The 14,333-nt window shown below is 55.5% G+C and overlaps 1 protein-coding gene across 3 annotated transcripts in view; it reads left to right on the top strand.

Annotated features, from left to right (window-relative positions):
• The window catches only part of Zmiz1 (zinc finger MIZ-type containing 1), a 199,552-nt gene that overhangs the window by 86,878 nt on the left and 98,341 nt on the right, over positions 1 to 14,333 (top strand). For all 3 annotated transcript variants that reach the window (XM_015504587.2, XM_015504588.2, XM_015504586.2), the window contains exons 6-7: positions 8,497 to 8,605; positions 13,495 to 13,608. In XM_015504587.2, coding sequence (XP_015360073.1) covers positions 8,546 to 8,605; positions 13,495 to 13,608 — 174 coding nt within the window. In that variant the 5' untranslated portion in view covers positions 8,497 to 8,545. The remainder of the gene's footprint in view (positions 1 to 8,496; positions 8,606 to 13,494; positions 13,609 to 14,333) is intronic.

The following is a 14,333-nucleotide window of genomic DNA, read 5'->3' as shown; positions in this document are numbered from 1 at the left end:
GGGGGGGGGGGGGCACGCCTCCCGTGAGCCGTGCTGAGCCTCGATGTTTTCATCTGCAAGATGGAAAAATACAGGCCAGCGTGAGAGACCGTGGTGTGATGTTGCTTGAAGCATGGCTGCTTGGCGCATGTCTGTCCATGGGGCCCTTGACTTGGGAAGAGCCTGACTCTGACTCCTAGTTTCCAGAAAGATCACAAAGCCTGCCTGGTGGCCCCTAGCTCAGCCTCGCCTCTCCAGGTCTCTGTTCACTCTTTGAAAGGTGGGCCACCTGGTGTCTCCATCGCCAGGGCCCAGGTGGTTTAGCGTGGCTGGATGAGAGGTACGTGGAGGATGGACTGGGCATGTCTGGACGTTTTGGGAAGAGAGCGATGACTGATTGGCCATGTTAATGGCCTTGGTTTGGGGGGGGGCTCCATAGCCCTGTGCCAGGGGGTCCTTAAGGGCTTGTCCAGCCATGTCTGCCTCTCCCTGGGGTATGCTGCTGGCCCTGCCAGTCTGGAGCTCCAGAATGCCATGGGGGTGGATTTGGAGGCTTGGGAGCTGGAGGAAGGAAGGGACAGTCCAGAGCACCTCCTTGTTCCCAGAGCTAGAGCTTAGGAGCATCTGCAGGTGTTTCAGAAGGCCCTTCCTCCACGTCCAGCCCCACAGCTACCCACATCTCCCAGGCACACTTGAGTACCTCTCCCCCACACCCCCTCCCCCACTGCATGGGGAGAGCTGAGTCTCCGATGGCAGGTAAGAGCCTGGAGGCAGAGCCAGGTCAGAGTTGCTGCATGAGGTCAGGAAGAAGGATGGAAGGACAGGAGTCGGTCAGGCACTATCACCCTGGGAGAGGCTTGTGGCCCATGCCCAGCACTGGACTTGTCCCTCAGGCCTATATGTCCCTGACTCTGTACCATCCTCAGCCCTCCACAGCAACAGCTGTCACCATCCTCACACTCAGTTGGGGCCAAGGAAGGAAGTGTCCAGTTGAGGAAAACCTGCTATGTTCCCACGGAGAGTGTGATACGCAAAACATGGGCTCTGTCATCAAACCAGGGTTTGATTCTGGCACTGCCACATCTCAGTGGAGTGGTCTTACGCAAGACATTGGACCTCTCTGAGCCTCAGTTTCTTCGTCTATAGCATGGCAATAGTAATCCGAACATCACAGTAGAGTCGTGAGGGGCGTAGAGGACCTAGTGTCTGGCACATATAGGTTCAATAGTTGTTCGGTTTCCCTTTCCACTCTAAGGAAGAATAAAGTAGGAGCACAACTTTAGGGATGAAAGAAATGCAGGGGACTTGCTCAGAGATGTGGGGAGAGCTGCCAGGGGAAGTTGAGGTCGGGGACTTGGAGCATGGCCAGAGGCATGGCAGGAGGGCTTTGCCCAGATCTGCTGTGGCATCATGTGCCCAGAGGACAGGGCACACCCGAATGCAGCTGGATTCCCAGCCCAGTGTGGGGTAGGAGAGAGGCTGTGCCTTAATCAGTGTGGCATTGATGAGTGTCCCCCAGTACGTCATTGCTCCCTCTAGATGAACATCTGTGTCCAGTACAAGTTGTCAGGCATAGTTGCGTGGGGCCTGCCCTGGGGAAGCCCCCACTCTGAAATGCCGAGGCTATGCTTTCTCTCATCCATTAACCAGCAGTGGAAGAGGGTGTGTGTGGACTAGGGTGGGTGTTGTGAGATTGGGTCATGGGAGTAGATCCACCCTTACAGAAGCCTCAAGTGTGTGAGAAAATCATCCGGACCAAGTGGCCAAGTCGTGTGGGGCCCACAAGCCTTGGCACAGAGGCGCTGCTCAGGCTGAAGAAGGAGGGGCTGGATTTGGAAGATCCATGATCCAAACCCAGAACACTGTCCCTGAGTGATGTCACCTACTCAGCTTCTCAGCTCGGTAGGAAAAGGAGCAGGTCTCTTTCCTGCTGACAGTTGAGGACATGGGATCAAAGAGGTGAAATGGCCTCCCACAACCTCACTGCCAGAGGGTCTGGCTCTAGGGACCCCGCCTAGGGGGCCCCACCCTGTGCAAGGCTGCAGGCCTGGAGTGGGGAACAGCGGCCCCTGCAGCCACCTGGTACTGCTGCTCCCCCCTCTTTTCCCTTTTTGTCTCCTCTCCCTCTGTCCTCCTCCTGACTTCCCTAGGGTAGAGCCCCAAGGTCAAAGTCACTCTCACCCACTGTCTTTGCTCCCCACCTCACTCCTCCTCTGCCTCCAGGCATGTGCCTGTGCAGACCACCAAGGACTGGCCGTGCAGCATCCCCGTTGGGTGATCCCAGACAGCTCCTGCACCTCCTGGGCTTCTACTCCTTTCCTCTAAGATGATGAGGCCGTTGGTCTACACCAGAGCTTCCTGATCTTGGTCACTTTCACCCCTCTCTGTAATGTTCCACGTAGGCTGGCCATCACTACCTAATCTAACTTTGACCTCAATAATATTCATGAACTCACCTGTGATCATTTTCCTGGTCTAAAAACCTCATGAAAATTTCTTAGGTTTGTCTACAGACCACCCAAAGTATACCCGGTCCCCCTGGTAGTATGGGCATTACTATCTGGGAACTCTGGTCTGGGTGGCTGATGTCTCTCCAGTCTCAGGATCCTCTGATCAGAGCTGGGACACTAGGCTTTCAGCTCTTGCCACCCTGGATCCTGTGCACACCTGAGGATGACAGTGCATCCACCCATCTGTTCATCCATCTAATAGTCCCCCACTGGGTACCAGTGCTAGAATCTGGACTCCATAACTGGAGGACATCCCAGGCGATGGGGAGACAGGTACAAAGAAACACTGATCTAGGGCCACTGGCATGGGGATGCATGACATAAAGCTAAGGGAATAGGAGTGGAAGTGAGCCCCTCTGCAAGGGGTGACAGTTGGGCCAGGCCCTGATGGATGGAGGGGAAGGGCATTCTGGGCTGAGGGGCCTCAGTGCAAAGACTTGGAGGCATGGCCATCAGAGCTCAGCCTAGGAGGCAGTGGGTGGTCCCAGGGGAACATGGGCTGTAACTGGGAGAGGCAGAAGGTGACGGCCAGGCCAAAGGGGACCCTGATGGTGCTGGCACACACAGGGTAGTAGGTCACTGCCAAGCCTGGGGTCCATCATGTCTGTCCCTTTCAAAGTCTAAAGCTGGTGAAGGGGCTGGCCACATGGGTTCCCTGGACCTCAGGTTCTTCTGTTAAACTAGCAGTGGACATTCCCCAGCTTGCTGGTCATGGTCATGTCTTGAAGCACGGCCTGCACTGTCAGGCTTTAGGTGAAGCCTCCCACCCCTGCCTCTGCTCACCTTGGGGGACCCAGGCTGCAAGTATGCAAGGTGATTTAATCATTTCTGCACACTGTTGCTCACATAGGTCCTTGGGGACATGCCACTTGCCTGTGTAAGCTGGTATAAGACATGTGTGCCCAAGGACATCTGTACCAGCATCCAGTGTGAGCACACACCTGCTCTGAAGTGTGCAAAGGGGCCTGCAGGCCTGTGCCTGTGTACACACCTGTGATATGCAAATGCTCCTCCCCCAGATGCCTCAGGTGTNACTCAGCCTGCTCTTTACTGGGTGGTGAGAAGTACAGATGGAAGCCCCGTGAGACGGCCCCTGGGAGTTGGGAAGACCAAGCTGACCCCCATGTCACCTTCTGAAACCTTCCATAAGGCACATAGCCTCAAAGGGGCAGCTTCTGTGGCCCTGGGCCACCCCAGAAGGAGGCCTCTCTGCAGGCCCCAGGCTAGAGGGCTCTCCAGGACCTGCCTTGGGACAGGATTTGCAGTTTCAAAGCCAAGTTTTCTACTCCTGGGGAGAACTGTCCCAAACAGCCCGAGTTCCTGCACTGGAATCCTCAGATGCTGGAGTTTTATGGGCCCCCAAAGGCTAACTAGCCCGACACTCTGCTTTACAGACAGGGAAACTGACGTTCAGCTTCTTGCGCGTGCACCCAGCAGGAGGGTGGCAGAGCAGGCTTCTCCCACCTGCAGATTGGCTAGCTCTGTCTGCAGACAAGTTTTGCTGGCAGACAGGTGCTGCTCAGACGGGAGAGATGCAGGTCCCTGAGTGGGGTGGGTGTGACCGCCCATCCAGAGGCAGAGAGCCACTAGGAAGGGCTACGGCCTGGGCAAGCCAACAGCGACCTGTCAGGTGGGAGCCCAGGCCTCTGTGGGTGCTGGAGCTGCAGCCACCACAGATTTGTAATGACTTGTAAAGATTTGAGAGAGTCCAGGCCCCCTGAGGCAGAGGCAGCTTTGGAGCCTGAGCCGGGTCCCACGGCGGAGGGCGACCTCTGCTGGCCGCCAGGAGCTCCTGCTTCCCTGTGCCAGTCGGAACACAAAGCTCAGACCCTGGAACCATAACCAGGTTTAAAGGGGGTTGGGAGGAAGAAGGACGTCTTTGAGGACTGGGTCACCCCTTCAGGTGGGGGTAAGCAGGAGGCTCTGACCACCAGGCTTTGAGGAGTGGGAAGGATAACACGTTAATGATTAGAAAGGCAGAGGGTTAAATCTTAGGCCAGGAGTTTCCTGGCTGTGTGACCTTGGGCAGGTCCTTTCGCCTCTCTGAGCCTTTTAAGGATTAAGAAAATTAGCAGTGCCTGGGACCTGGCCTCATGCCATCAGGTAGCAGGTGCAGAACAAATGGAAGATTTCAGTCCACCCTCACCAGCCACATCTCTTGTGCCTCATTCAGCTCACCCCTTTCTCTTCATGCCTAGGACCCTAGCTCTCAAGGCCTTATACCCATTATTGTGAGGACAGGAGCCTCCTGTGCCATCCATTCCTGGTGTTAATAATCCCAGTTTTCCACCACTGATCTCAGCAGTTTAACAATGTCACCTCACCTGTGGGTCCCTCCTTAATTCAGCAACACATTCATCCTTTTGTAGATTACAAGACAGAGGACATGCACCTGTCTCTCCTGACAGCTGCCTACCCGCCCCTGGGCCTCGCAGGTTCTATCTGATTCCCATAAAATGGAGCAATAGCCTAGGAGAAAAGCCCCCTGGGGTTTGGACCCAGCCCAGATGTGCCATGTGACCTTGAAAAAACTACCTGTGGGTCTCAGGCTCCCTAAGATAAAACCAGCTGAAATGTTGGTGGGGGGGGGAGTACTCCAAGTACCTTCGCCATTGATTTCCTGCGATCTTTGAATCCACTGATCCAGTCCAGCCACCAGGCTCCAGACAGCTGCCTAAGAGCTGCATGAAGACCTGCCTGAACTTGACAGTTCTGTCTCTGGCTTTGCTGTTTGCTCCCTAACGTGAGACCTGCCCCCAATCCCTTCCACTCCACTGTGGCCTAACAGGGAAGAGCAGCCTTAGCACCCTGAGATTGCCAGCTAGGGAGGTCTGAGCTCCTGATGTCTGCTTGGGGCACCCCTGGGTGGGCTGAGCACTCCCAGCTTCCAGAAGCTGTCAGCTATTAAATAAGCATTTATTAAATGCCATGCCCACCCTGGGAAGTTCCTCCTTAGGGGCAGAACTTGATGAGACCACCTAATTCTCCCTTCATGCTATCCTATCCTACAAGATGGAGACACCAAGGCCTAGAAGCTAGACAAGGCTGCACGACGAAGCCTGTAGTGACTAGGGACATCTGGGTGCTCCTGGGGTGGGGGAGGGTGGATGGGGGAACACAGAGCCCTGGAACCTTTAGGGTGCTGGTTTCCAGCCCTCTGGGCACTTAGGTTTGTCAACAGCACCCCCTGCTGGCTGCGTAGTCACCATAGACCCTTTGTCTTGGCTGGCTGCTGCCTGTGGACAGGGGATGGAGGACTGTCCAGACCTTGAGTTGCTCTGAACTTCCCTTCGAACTCCACAGCCCGTCACGGAGCTGTCCTGGCCTTGGGTAATGGGTCCTTGGCTCAATGTCTTTGTCCTGGCAGGATGTGGAAACCTCATTCTTTATTGGGACCCTGGCTGCCATTGTTCACTCATGTCCCTTGGACTCAGATGGGGTCTGGCAGCAGGAACCGAGGTAGCCTATGGAAGGTCATCTGAGCTTACTTCTGCTCCAGGTCCTCTCGTGCCCCTATTCCCCAAGGTTGGCCCTGGCTCCAGAAAACTTTGTCATGTGAATGCTGGCTGAGGCGCAGTGCAAGTACACGCAGGTGGTACATGGTCGGGGGACCTCGGGGACAACAAGGGGAACCAAACCTGTCTTCCCCAGCAACACCATGGCAGCCTCCAGCAGGGTCCCTGGCCCCTCCCCAGTCACTGTTCAAGAGCTTAGGTGGTAATGGGAAGCTGGGATTCTGGAGCTGACTCTTACCAAATCTGCTTTCAACTCTGAGTCTCAGTTTCCTCATCTGCAGAGTGTAGAGCGGTGTCTGTGTGTGCCAGGGCCTGTGCCAGCACCAGACTATTCATAGGAGCAGCCCAACATAGGACCTGGCTCCTCAGAGTCATCACAGAGTGTTTACTGGGGGTAGAGGCAGTTGCAGGGGAGCAAGTTCCAACTAGGGGTGGGTGCTGGGATGGGTACCTGGGGGAGTGGACAGATGCACAAATGACAGATGGCTGCTGAGGTAGATACATGGTGGATGTGGACCTAGGTGTCAGGGAGTATGTGCAAGATGTGACAGGTACTGTGAATGTGGGGGTGGTTGGCAGAGAAAACAACCCCCACTTTCACTTTCTTTCCAGAGAATTCCATGATCAAGCACTTATTAAAAATAAAATGTCCGTCTGGGTGCCTTGGCATACGCCTATAATCCCCGTTACTCTGGAGGATCTCTAGTTCAAGGCTGGCCTTGGCAACCTACAAGAACCTGTCTGAAAATTTAAAAAATAATAATAATAATAACTGTGGATATAACTCAGTGGTAAAGTGCTCCTGGGTTCAGTTCCTAATACCAAATAAATAAATACGAATGTCCAAATGACCCGGCCCTTTCACTTCCAAGAACACCCACACCTGGGCGAGGCGTCACTATGAAAGGTCATTCTGATGAATGGCTGATGAATGATGAATGGCTCCCGGTTCCCTCATGCCGGGTGGCTGAGGTAGCCTCCTGAGTACAGGGGCCTGGTCAGGACGTAGGGCAGTGGGACAGCCCCTGACCGGTGTAGACACTCACTCCGATGTTAGTTGGTAAATGCTTCCTGTGCTTGGAACACTGTGCCACCATTAAAAAAAAAAAAAAAATGAAAAGGCTCTTTCTGTCTCAATGGAGAAGAAGCTCTGAGATCTGCCATTAACGGGGAAAAAGCAAGGTCCAGACGGGGCAGAGAGCTGCTGTGTATGTTTTGAAAGAGACGTGCAAGGACAGTACACATATAAGTATTTGCTTCTACAGGACGCCACTCAGGTTCTCCCAGGAAAGGCCCCTGGGGCTGGGGACAGAGCCAGGACTTGTCCCTGGACACCCCTGTGGATGTCCTGGTTTTTGAATTGTGCAAATGATCACCTTTTCAGGAGCCACAGGGTGAAAGGCTCCTTAGGGAAGGAGCAGGGCTTTCTCTCTAAGGCCGGGGCCAGAAAGAGGTGACGGCCCCTCAACAAATATGCTGAGGCTGTAGGGAAAGAGCCAGGGCAGAGCAGGCCGACTCAGCCCACACTTCTTCTAGCCGTGCAGACTTGGCAGGTCTTGGGACTCGGTTTCCTCCCCTGTAGAACCTCTAAAGGGGAGAACGTGGGTATCCAGCATGCAGAGAGTGCCTGGTAAAAGGGTTATTTGTGACATGGCTGGAGATGAGGGGCCTTCTGCAGGGCAGTGTGGAGGGGTGGGAGATAAGGCCAGGCTCGGTAGGCATCCTGTCCATGTCCCTGGTCCCCCAGATTCAGGAAGGGAATCTACAGCCACTCTGCCCTGTGCAGTAGATGTGGCCACCTGCTGGCACCAGGAGCCCTGGTTCCTGTGTGGGAGCCAGGACACCCCACGACCCCAGTGGCTCCCTTCTTCTCTCTGAGCCTCAGTTTTCTTGTCTAGAAAATGGGCACGGTGCTAACTCCTGCCCTCCTTCTTGGCCAGGACGGCAAAGAGGGGTAAATGGAACCGTCCGACTGTGAGTGGCTTATAAGCATGAAGAACTCCAAAGCCAGAGGGATCTGAGGAGGGCATGTGGCATCGGTGACAGGAGAGCTACACTATAGCCCGCGTGCCGTGAAGCTTGTCATACAGGAAGGTCCCCTCGTTCACACAGGTGCACCCCCCACACAGCCATGTCAAGTGGACTAGCCTTGAACCAGGACTCTGGGGGTGGGGTTGCTGTCTCCCCACAACCAACCCCGCCCCCCACACACATGTACAAAAATGAGTGCCCCCTCCCATGCAGTTTCTCATCTCCTGGTGGCTCTGCCTGCCCAGTGCTCACACAAGCCACCCCCGGAGAGTAGCCAGGACCACCTCCTGCCCTCAGCCCAGGGGGTGCGCGCCAGCTTGGAAAGAGGCCACCACAGGCTGGAAAGGGCCCTGGAACCCCAAAGTGTCAGGGCTGGTGGGGGGCAGGGTGGACTGGGGGACGGATGCCGGTTGACAGGCCTGGTGACACCCCAGTGACATCCTCTCTCCCTCTCTTCACAGGCTGGACCACGTTCATGGCTCTCGGGTAGAGCCCAGCGAAGCGGCCAGGATGAACTCCATGGACAGGCACATCCAGCAGACCAATGACCGGCTGCAGTGCATCAAGCAGGTGGGTGTGGCCAGGCCCGGAGGAGCTGTGGGCTAGGAGGCAGGAATGGTGGGCCTGGAACAGCCGCCCCAGCTCCCGACATCCATCTAGTGACAGTGCTGCTGGCAGCTGGTACAGACCAGCCTAACGCTGGAGTTACTCCCTCCTGGGTTTGAATGCCAATACTGCCTTTTATCTTCCCAGCAGTGTGATTTTAAGCCAGTGTCCTGCCTTCTCTGGGCTGCAGTGAGGATGCCCTACATTGGGATGACCCCCACTCATTCTATCACCTTTCTCCCCAGACCTAAGCTTTCTGCCCCTCTGCTCCCGCTGCTTGCTAATCAAGGTTACAAGAGGAGGAAAGGTCCTGGGAAACGCCATCATTTTACAGAAAAGGAAATAGGCACAGAGAGAAGTGGACAGAAGTCACCCAGCTCCAAACTGGACCCCACTGGTGCTGGAAGGTGGCCAGTTCCCCATCTGCTCATTGTTCTCACCAAGCAAGAGGCAGTTTACCCAGGAGTGTCCCTGGTCTGGATTGTTGGAAGGTGGGGTACCCTTCATGGGTGCCCCCAGAGGTGACCAGGAGTGGGCAGCTTCCCTGCACAGACCCGGGAGAGTTGGGAGGAAGGGTCATGGCTTCCAGAGTATGCGGAATCCACCTCCCTGCTCCCCACAGGGCAACCTCAGTCCACCCACTTTATTTCTGAGCCTCAGTTTCCCTGTATGTCAGATGGGGCCTGCAAGGCCCACCTCACTCAACGCTATGGAACGGCAGTACTGTGGGTGACAACACACAACCTAACCTTGGCAGACGGCAGGTGACGAGCTAATGGCAGCTGTGACTGTTGTTCTCGGAATCTCAGGCAGGTGGTTGCCGGGGCACAGTCCCCTGGCAGGCAGGCTCGGCAGGAAGCTCAGGGAACCAGCGTAGGCCGTAGGCCGCTGGCCTCAGGAAACAGTCTCCTGCCTTCCTTCCCTACGATCCAGGGCCCCATAGAGCTGCCCCCAGGATCCCAGCCAGTGAACTGTGGCTACTCAGCAGGAATGAGGGAGGTGTCCTCTCTTTAGCACCTAACAGAGCAATCTCTGCAGCCTGTGCAGGTTGGAGAGCAAACTGGAGACTTGTTACAGACTGAACCCAGCCGGACAGTCTTCCAAACGCCAATTACTTGCCTCTGTTTGTGGTCACGGGGTAGAATCCAGACCATGTGCCCCCCTGCCCGTCTTCCCCATCAGACTCACAGGGCTCTTTCCCAGCACTGCCTCTGACCCAGTTTCTCCTGCCCAGGGCTTGGCTGGCAGTGACCCCACCCCCAATAGCCCTGCCTCCTCTTCCAGAGCCCCTCTGCGCACCAGGCACACAGCTCCCCTGAGACCTGCTCTCCGCTTGACTTTTCTCCCCTGCCCAGCTCTGTGCCGCCAGGAGTCAGGGTGCCCTTCACTCCCTTGGCCCTTCTCTGGAGCCGCCCCCTCGTATCTGTGCCCTACTCTCACCCCGTAGCTGGGTACACACAGCTCAGATTTTCAAGTCAGCAAGCCTGCGTCCACCACTTAGAAGCTACATGGCCTTGATTCAGTTGATACGTTGCCTTACCTCGTCTGTAAAAGGGTGTCCTAGCCAATGTATGCTCAGCACTGAGGGCTGGAGCCCCAGCTGTACCCCCACCCCACCCCGGCTGTCCTTGCACACGCCTGCGGCTCAGAGGGCCCTGCATTTGGGACAGATAGAGGTACGCTTGGGAGTGCAAGCAGTTATCCAGATGCCCCTGGATCACACAGAGCCACTGATGTCCTCCATACCCCTTCTCTTACTCCTCCATCAGACACAGCTCAGGTCTGGTGTCTGGCTGCCCCACAGAGGGTGGCTGCTGGCTGGAGACCATTGATCCTCAGGCATCCCGTAACCTAATCCGAAGAGAAAGAGAAGCTCTCTGCTGAGGGTGACAGACGCATAGGCTGGAAGAACCTTGGGCTAGCAAGGGCTATGGCTCACATCAGGGGACACACAGCCTCCTGCTCTGCCTCACCTCCCAGCAAAGCCTTCCCACCCCACTCAACCTGGTTCTAGCCATCACTAACTCGCCACTCCCAGCCTCTTGTGGCCGACTTCTCCGCAGGCCTCCAGCCCCCTTCTCAGCTGCTCAGTGCTGGGAGGAACAGAGCTCCCTCTCTATAAGGTGCCCCTCTCACAGCTCCCAGGCAGCTGGGATCCAGGCAAAGAGCCCTGCTCAGTGGCCTCCCCAACTCCCAGGCTCTCTTCTAAGTACCTGCACACCCACCTACAGCCTCAACCCATCCTTCCTTTTCTCCTTCAAGTTCTAGGTCCTGTGGCATGCATCAGGGCTCCCCACCAGACTGAGTTTCTGGGGACAGATGTGCTACATTTATCTCTAAGCCTGCAGAATCTAACCTTGTACCCAGCCCAGGGTGGGACCCAAGTATTTTGGTTAGGTGCCTGGGACAGGTGGACCAACAGATGAATGCATAAAGGAATAGATGGACATACACATAGGTAGTTAGAGGGATGGGCAGGCGGGTATAGATGATGGATGAGTGGATGGCTGGACAATTGACTTCTAGAGGAATAAGTAGATATGCGGATAAATGAATGAATGGGTGAGAGACAGATAAAGTAGTGAATGGATGAATGGGTGGATGGGCAAGTGGATAGATGGATGGATGAATTGATTCATTTTGGATGGATGGATGGATAGATGGATGGATGGATACGTGAATGCACTGTATGGATAGAAGGATCGTTTGATTCCCAAATGGACTAGTGAGTGACTAGGTTGATGAGAAAATGAATCCATCATTTCTTGGGTAGGCAGCCCTGGTCCAGGCATTGGTGTGCCCTACTCTCACCCCATAGACTGAGCAGCCAGGAGGTGTCACCCAAGCCTTCAGAGAATATGTGGAGACCGATCGATCAACTCTTTCATGGGGGACAGGGCACTGATGTCCAGCACCAAGCAGTCTGAGGGCCTCTGCTTGTGACTCAATATACACCTCCAGGGCCATCATAGCTGGCCACACTTGCCCTTGACAGCCTCTTCCCTACCCCATGCTCCTGGGGTCCCCTTGTGAAGTGGCCAGGTTTCTGTCTGCTCAGCAGGTGGGCCATCCTTTGGACAGTTGACTGCCCACCAGCAATTTCCTGTGGGAACCCCCTTTGTGCCAGTCTTAAGGATTCCAAGGATAAGCAATAGGCTGTTTCCATACTTGAGGAACTCTGCAGAGGAACAAGAAAGATTAGTGAGAGGCCATGGACCGCAGCCGTGGCACCTGCTCCTTAATGAGCTCCTTACACACAACCAGCCAGTCTATCTGTCTGTCTTCCTTCCTTCTTTTTTTTTTCTTTTTGGTACTGGGGTTTGAACCCAGGATGCTCTACTACTGAACAGCATCCCCAGCCCTTGTTAATTTTTTTTTTTTTTTTTATAAACAAGATCTTGCTAAGTTGTCCAGGCTGGCCTTGAACTTGCCGTCCTTCTGCCTCAGCCTCCCAAGTCACTGGGGTTACAAGTGTGTGCCACCAGGCCTGGCTACACATAGCATTTCTAAATTCTACAGCAACCCCACAGGGTGTCACCACCCCACTTTACAGATGAGGACTCTGAAACCCAGCCATGTCCCCAGGGCTGCGTGGCTCAATGGCTGAGTTGGGAGTTTGGGCGAGGTGCGTTCTGCATGAGTCCCCAAGTCATGCAGTCTCTCTGTGCAACTCAGTGACCTCATAGTTGACAAAGACACGGAAGGAGGAGGTGGCTCAGGCAAGGTTACAGAGCTATGCACAGAATCCAGCCAAGGGAACGCCTGACGTTGGCTGCACCCGCCAGATGCGCCACAGCGGAGCCAGCCATCCAGGCTGAAGGCAAGGGTCCCCAGCGGCGGGTGCTCAGGCTCCAGAACAAGACTGAGCCCAAGATGGTCCTCAGAGGTCACTCGTGAACTCAGAGACCCAGGGGTGCTTGGCCACCTGTGAGCCAGCAGGCAGCTCTGAGAGCAGCATGCAGTGGCAGGTGACCCTGCTAATTGGGTGTGACAGCACGCAAGTAAATGGAACAACTTGGTTAGCAGTGGGGAGCTGATGTGTGCAGCTTTCCACACGGAGGCCAAGGCCCTCCATGGCCTCTGAGGGGCACATACTAGAGGAGGCCCGCCCGGGGAGGCAGAAGCAAGGACCGCCGCTGCCCTCTCGAAGGGCACGGCTCTGTTCATAGAAGTCCCTCTATCCTGAGGCAGCTGTGCTTCCAGGAGCCAGGGGGACGCTGGCGGGCAGAGGCTGGGCCAAGGGCAGCCCCACGTGGGAGCACCCACGCGCCAGGCGCCTTGCCAGGGCCTATAAGCCTCATCTTGTTTAATCCCCACCCCAGCACCGGACGGGGGCTCATTTCTGCTTGCTCACCCGCACCCTCCCCTTCACCTCTTTTCTTTCCTTTGTTTCTGTGGAGAGAGGCTATCCTAACTGAATTCACAGAATCCTCTGCCTTTAAACCGTGACTTGCACGTACCCCATTGTAGCCATTGACAGCCATGGAACCCTAAGTGCAGATGGGTCTGCTGAAACTCAGAGAGGTGAGGGGACCGTCAGCAGCCAGTAGGAGGCAGAATGTGACCAGGGTCCCTTCCCCACAGGGACTCCTGCAACACTCTCTCCCTACTCCTGAACCTTGGTATTCCTGTCTCTGCAGTGGGGCTGCTTGTCCCCTCCCTGCGAGGTGAGGGTGGTCGAGGTGCAGAGGAAGATGGGAGTGAGTGTGGGACCGCTCACAGCCCACACTGCCCCTTGGCCCCTGTCTGAGCATCTCCTGGTGAGGCCTGTGTCCTCCCTTCCCCAGACCCCAGTGCAGCTCTTGCTGGCCTCACTCTGGGCATCTCAATCCACCTCCTCTTCCTTCCCACAGCACCTACAGAATCCTGCCAACTTCCACAATGCCGCCACGGAGCTGCTGGACTGGTGTGGAGACCCGCGAGCCTTCCAGCGGCCTTTCGAGCAGAGCCTGATGGGGTGTCTAACGGTGAGTCTGGGCCTCTGCTCTGCGTAGTGCGTGGATGGGGGGGGGGCAGGTGCGGGCCTGTCCAGATGCGAGGTAATGGGAGAGAGCCGGGAAGACACTGTGCTGGCGGGGATGGCCCTGCCATGTGTGCCCCAATCTGGGTCTGATGGGGAAGTGAATTACATGAGTTTCCACACTTGGACTCAGGGCTCACTTGGGGGTCAATGTTCTGTCATAAGCAAAGCAGCAAGACTCTGAGGGGTCTCAGCCATCCTTTTATGCAATCCTTCAGTCCCTCGGCATTTATTGACCTTTTTATTGCCTGCTATCTATTTATCCATCCATTCATCTATCTATTCACCCATCCACCCATCCACCTATTCACCCATTCACCCATCCACCCATCTACCTATTTACCCAACCCCCATCCATCCATTCATCTACTCATCCATCCATCCACCCATCCATCCATCCATCTACTCATCCATCTATCTACCCACTCATCCATCCATCTACCCATCCATCCATCCATCCATCCATCCATCCCATCCATCCACCCATCCATCCACCCACCCATCCATTCATCTACTCATCCATCCATCCACCCACCCATCCACCCATCTATTCATCCATCCATCCACCCACCCATCCATCCATCTACACATCCATCCATCCATCCATCCATCCACCCATCCATCCATCCCATCCATCCATCTACCCATCCATCCATCCACCCATCCATCCAT

This window comes from Marmota marmota, unplaced genomic scaffold (genome assembly GCF_001458135.2).
Source record: "Marmota marmota marmota unplaced genomic scaffold, marMar, whole genome shotgun sequence".
In the NCBI taxonomy this organism is placed as follows: domain Eukaryota; kingdom Metazoa; phylum Chordata; class Mammalia; order Rodentia; family Sciuridae; genus Marmota; species Marmota marmota.
Note: the sequence above shows the minus strand (reverse complement) of the source record. Positions and strands in the feature narration are given on the sequence as shown.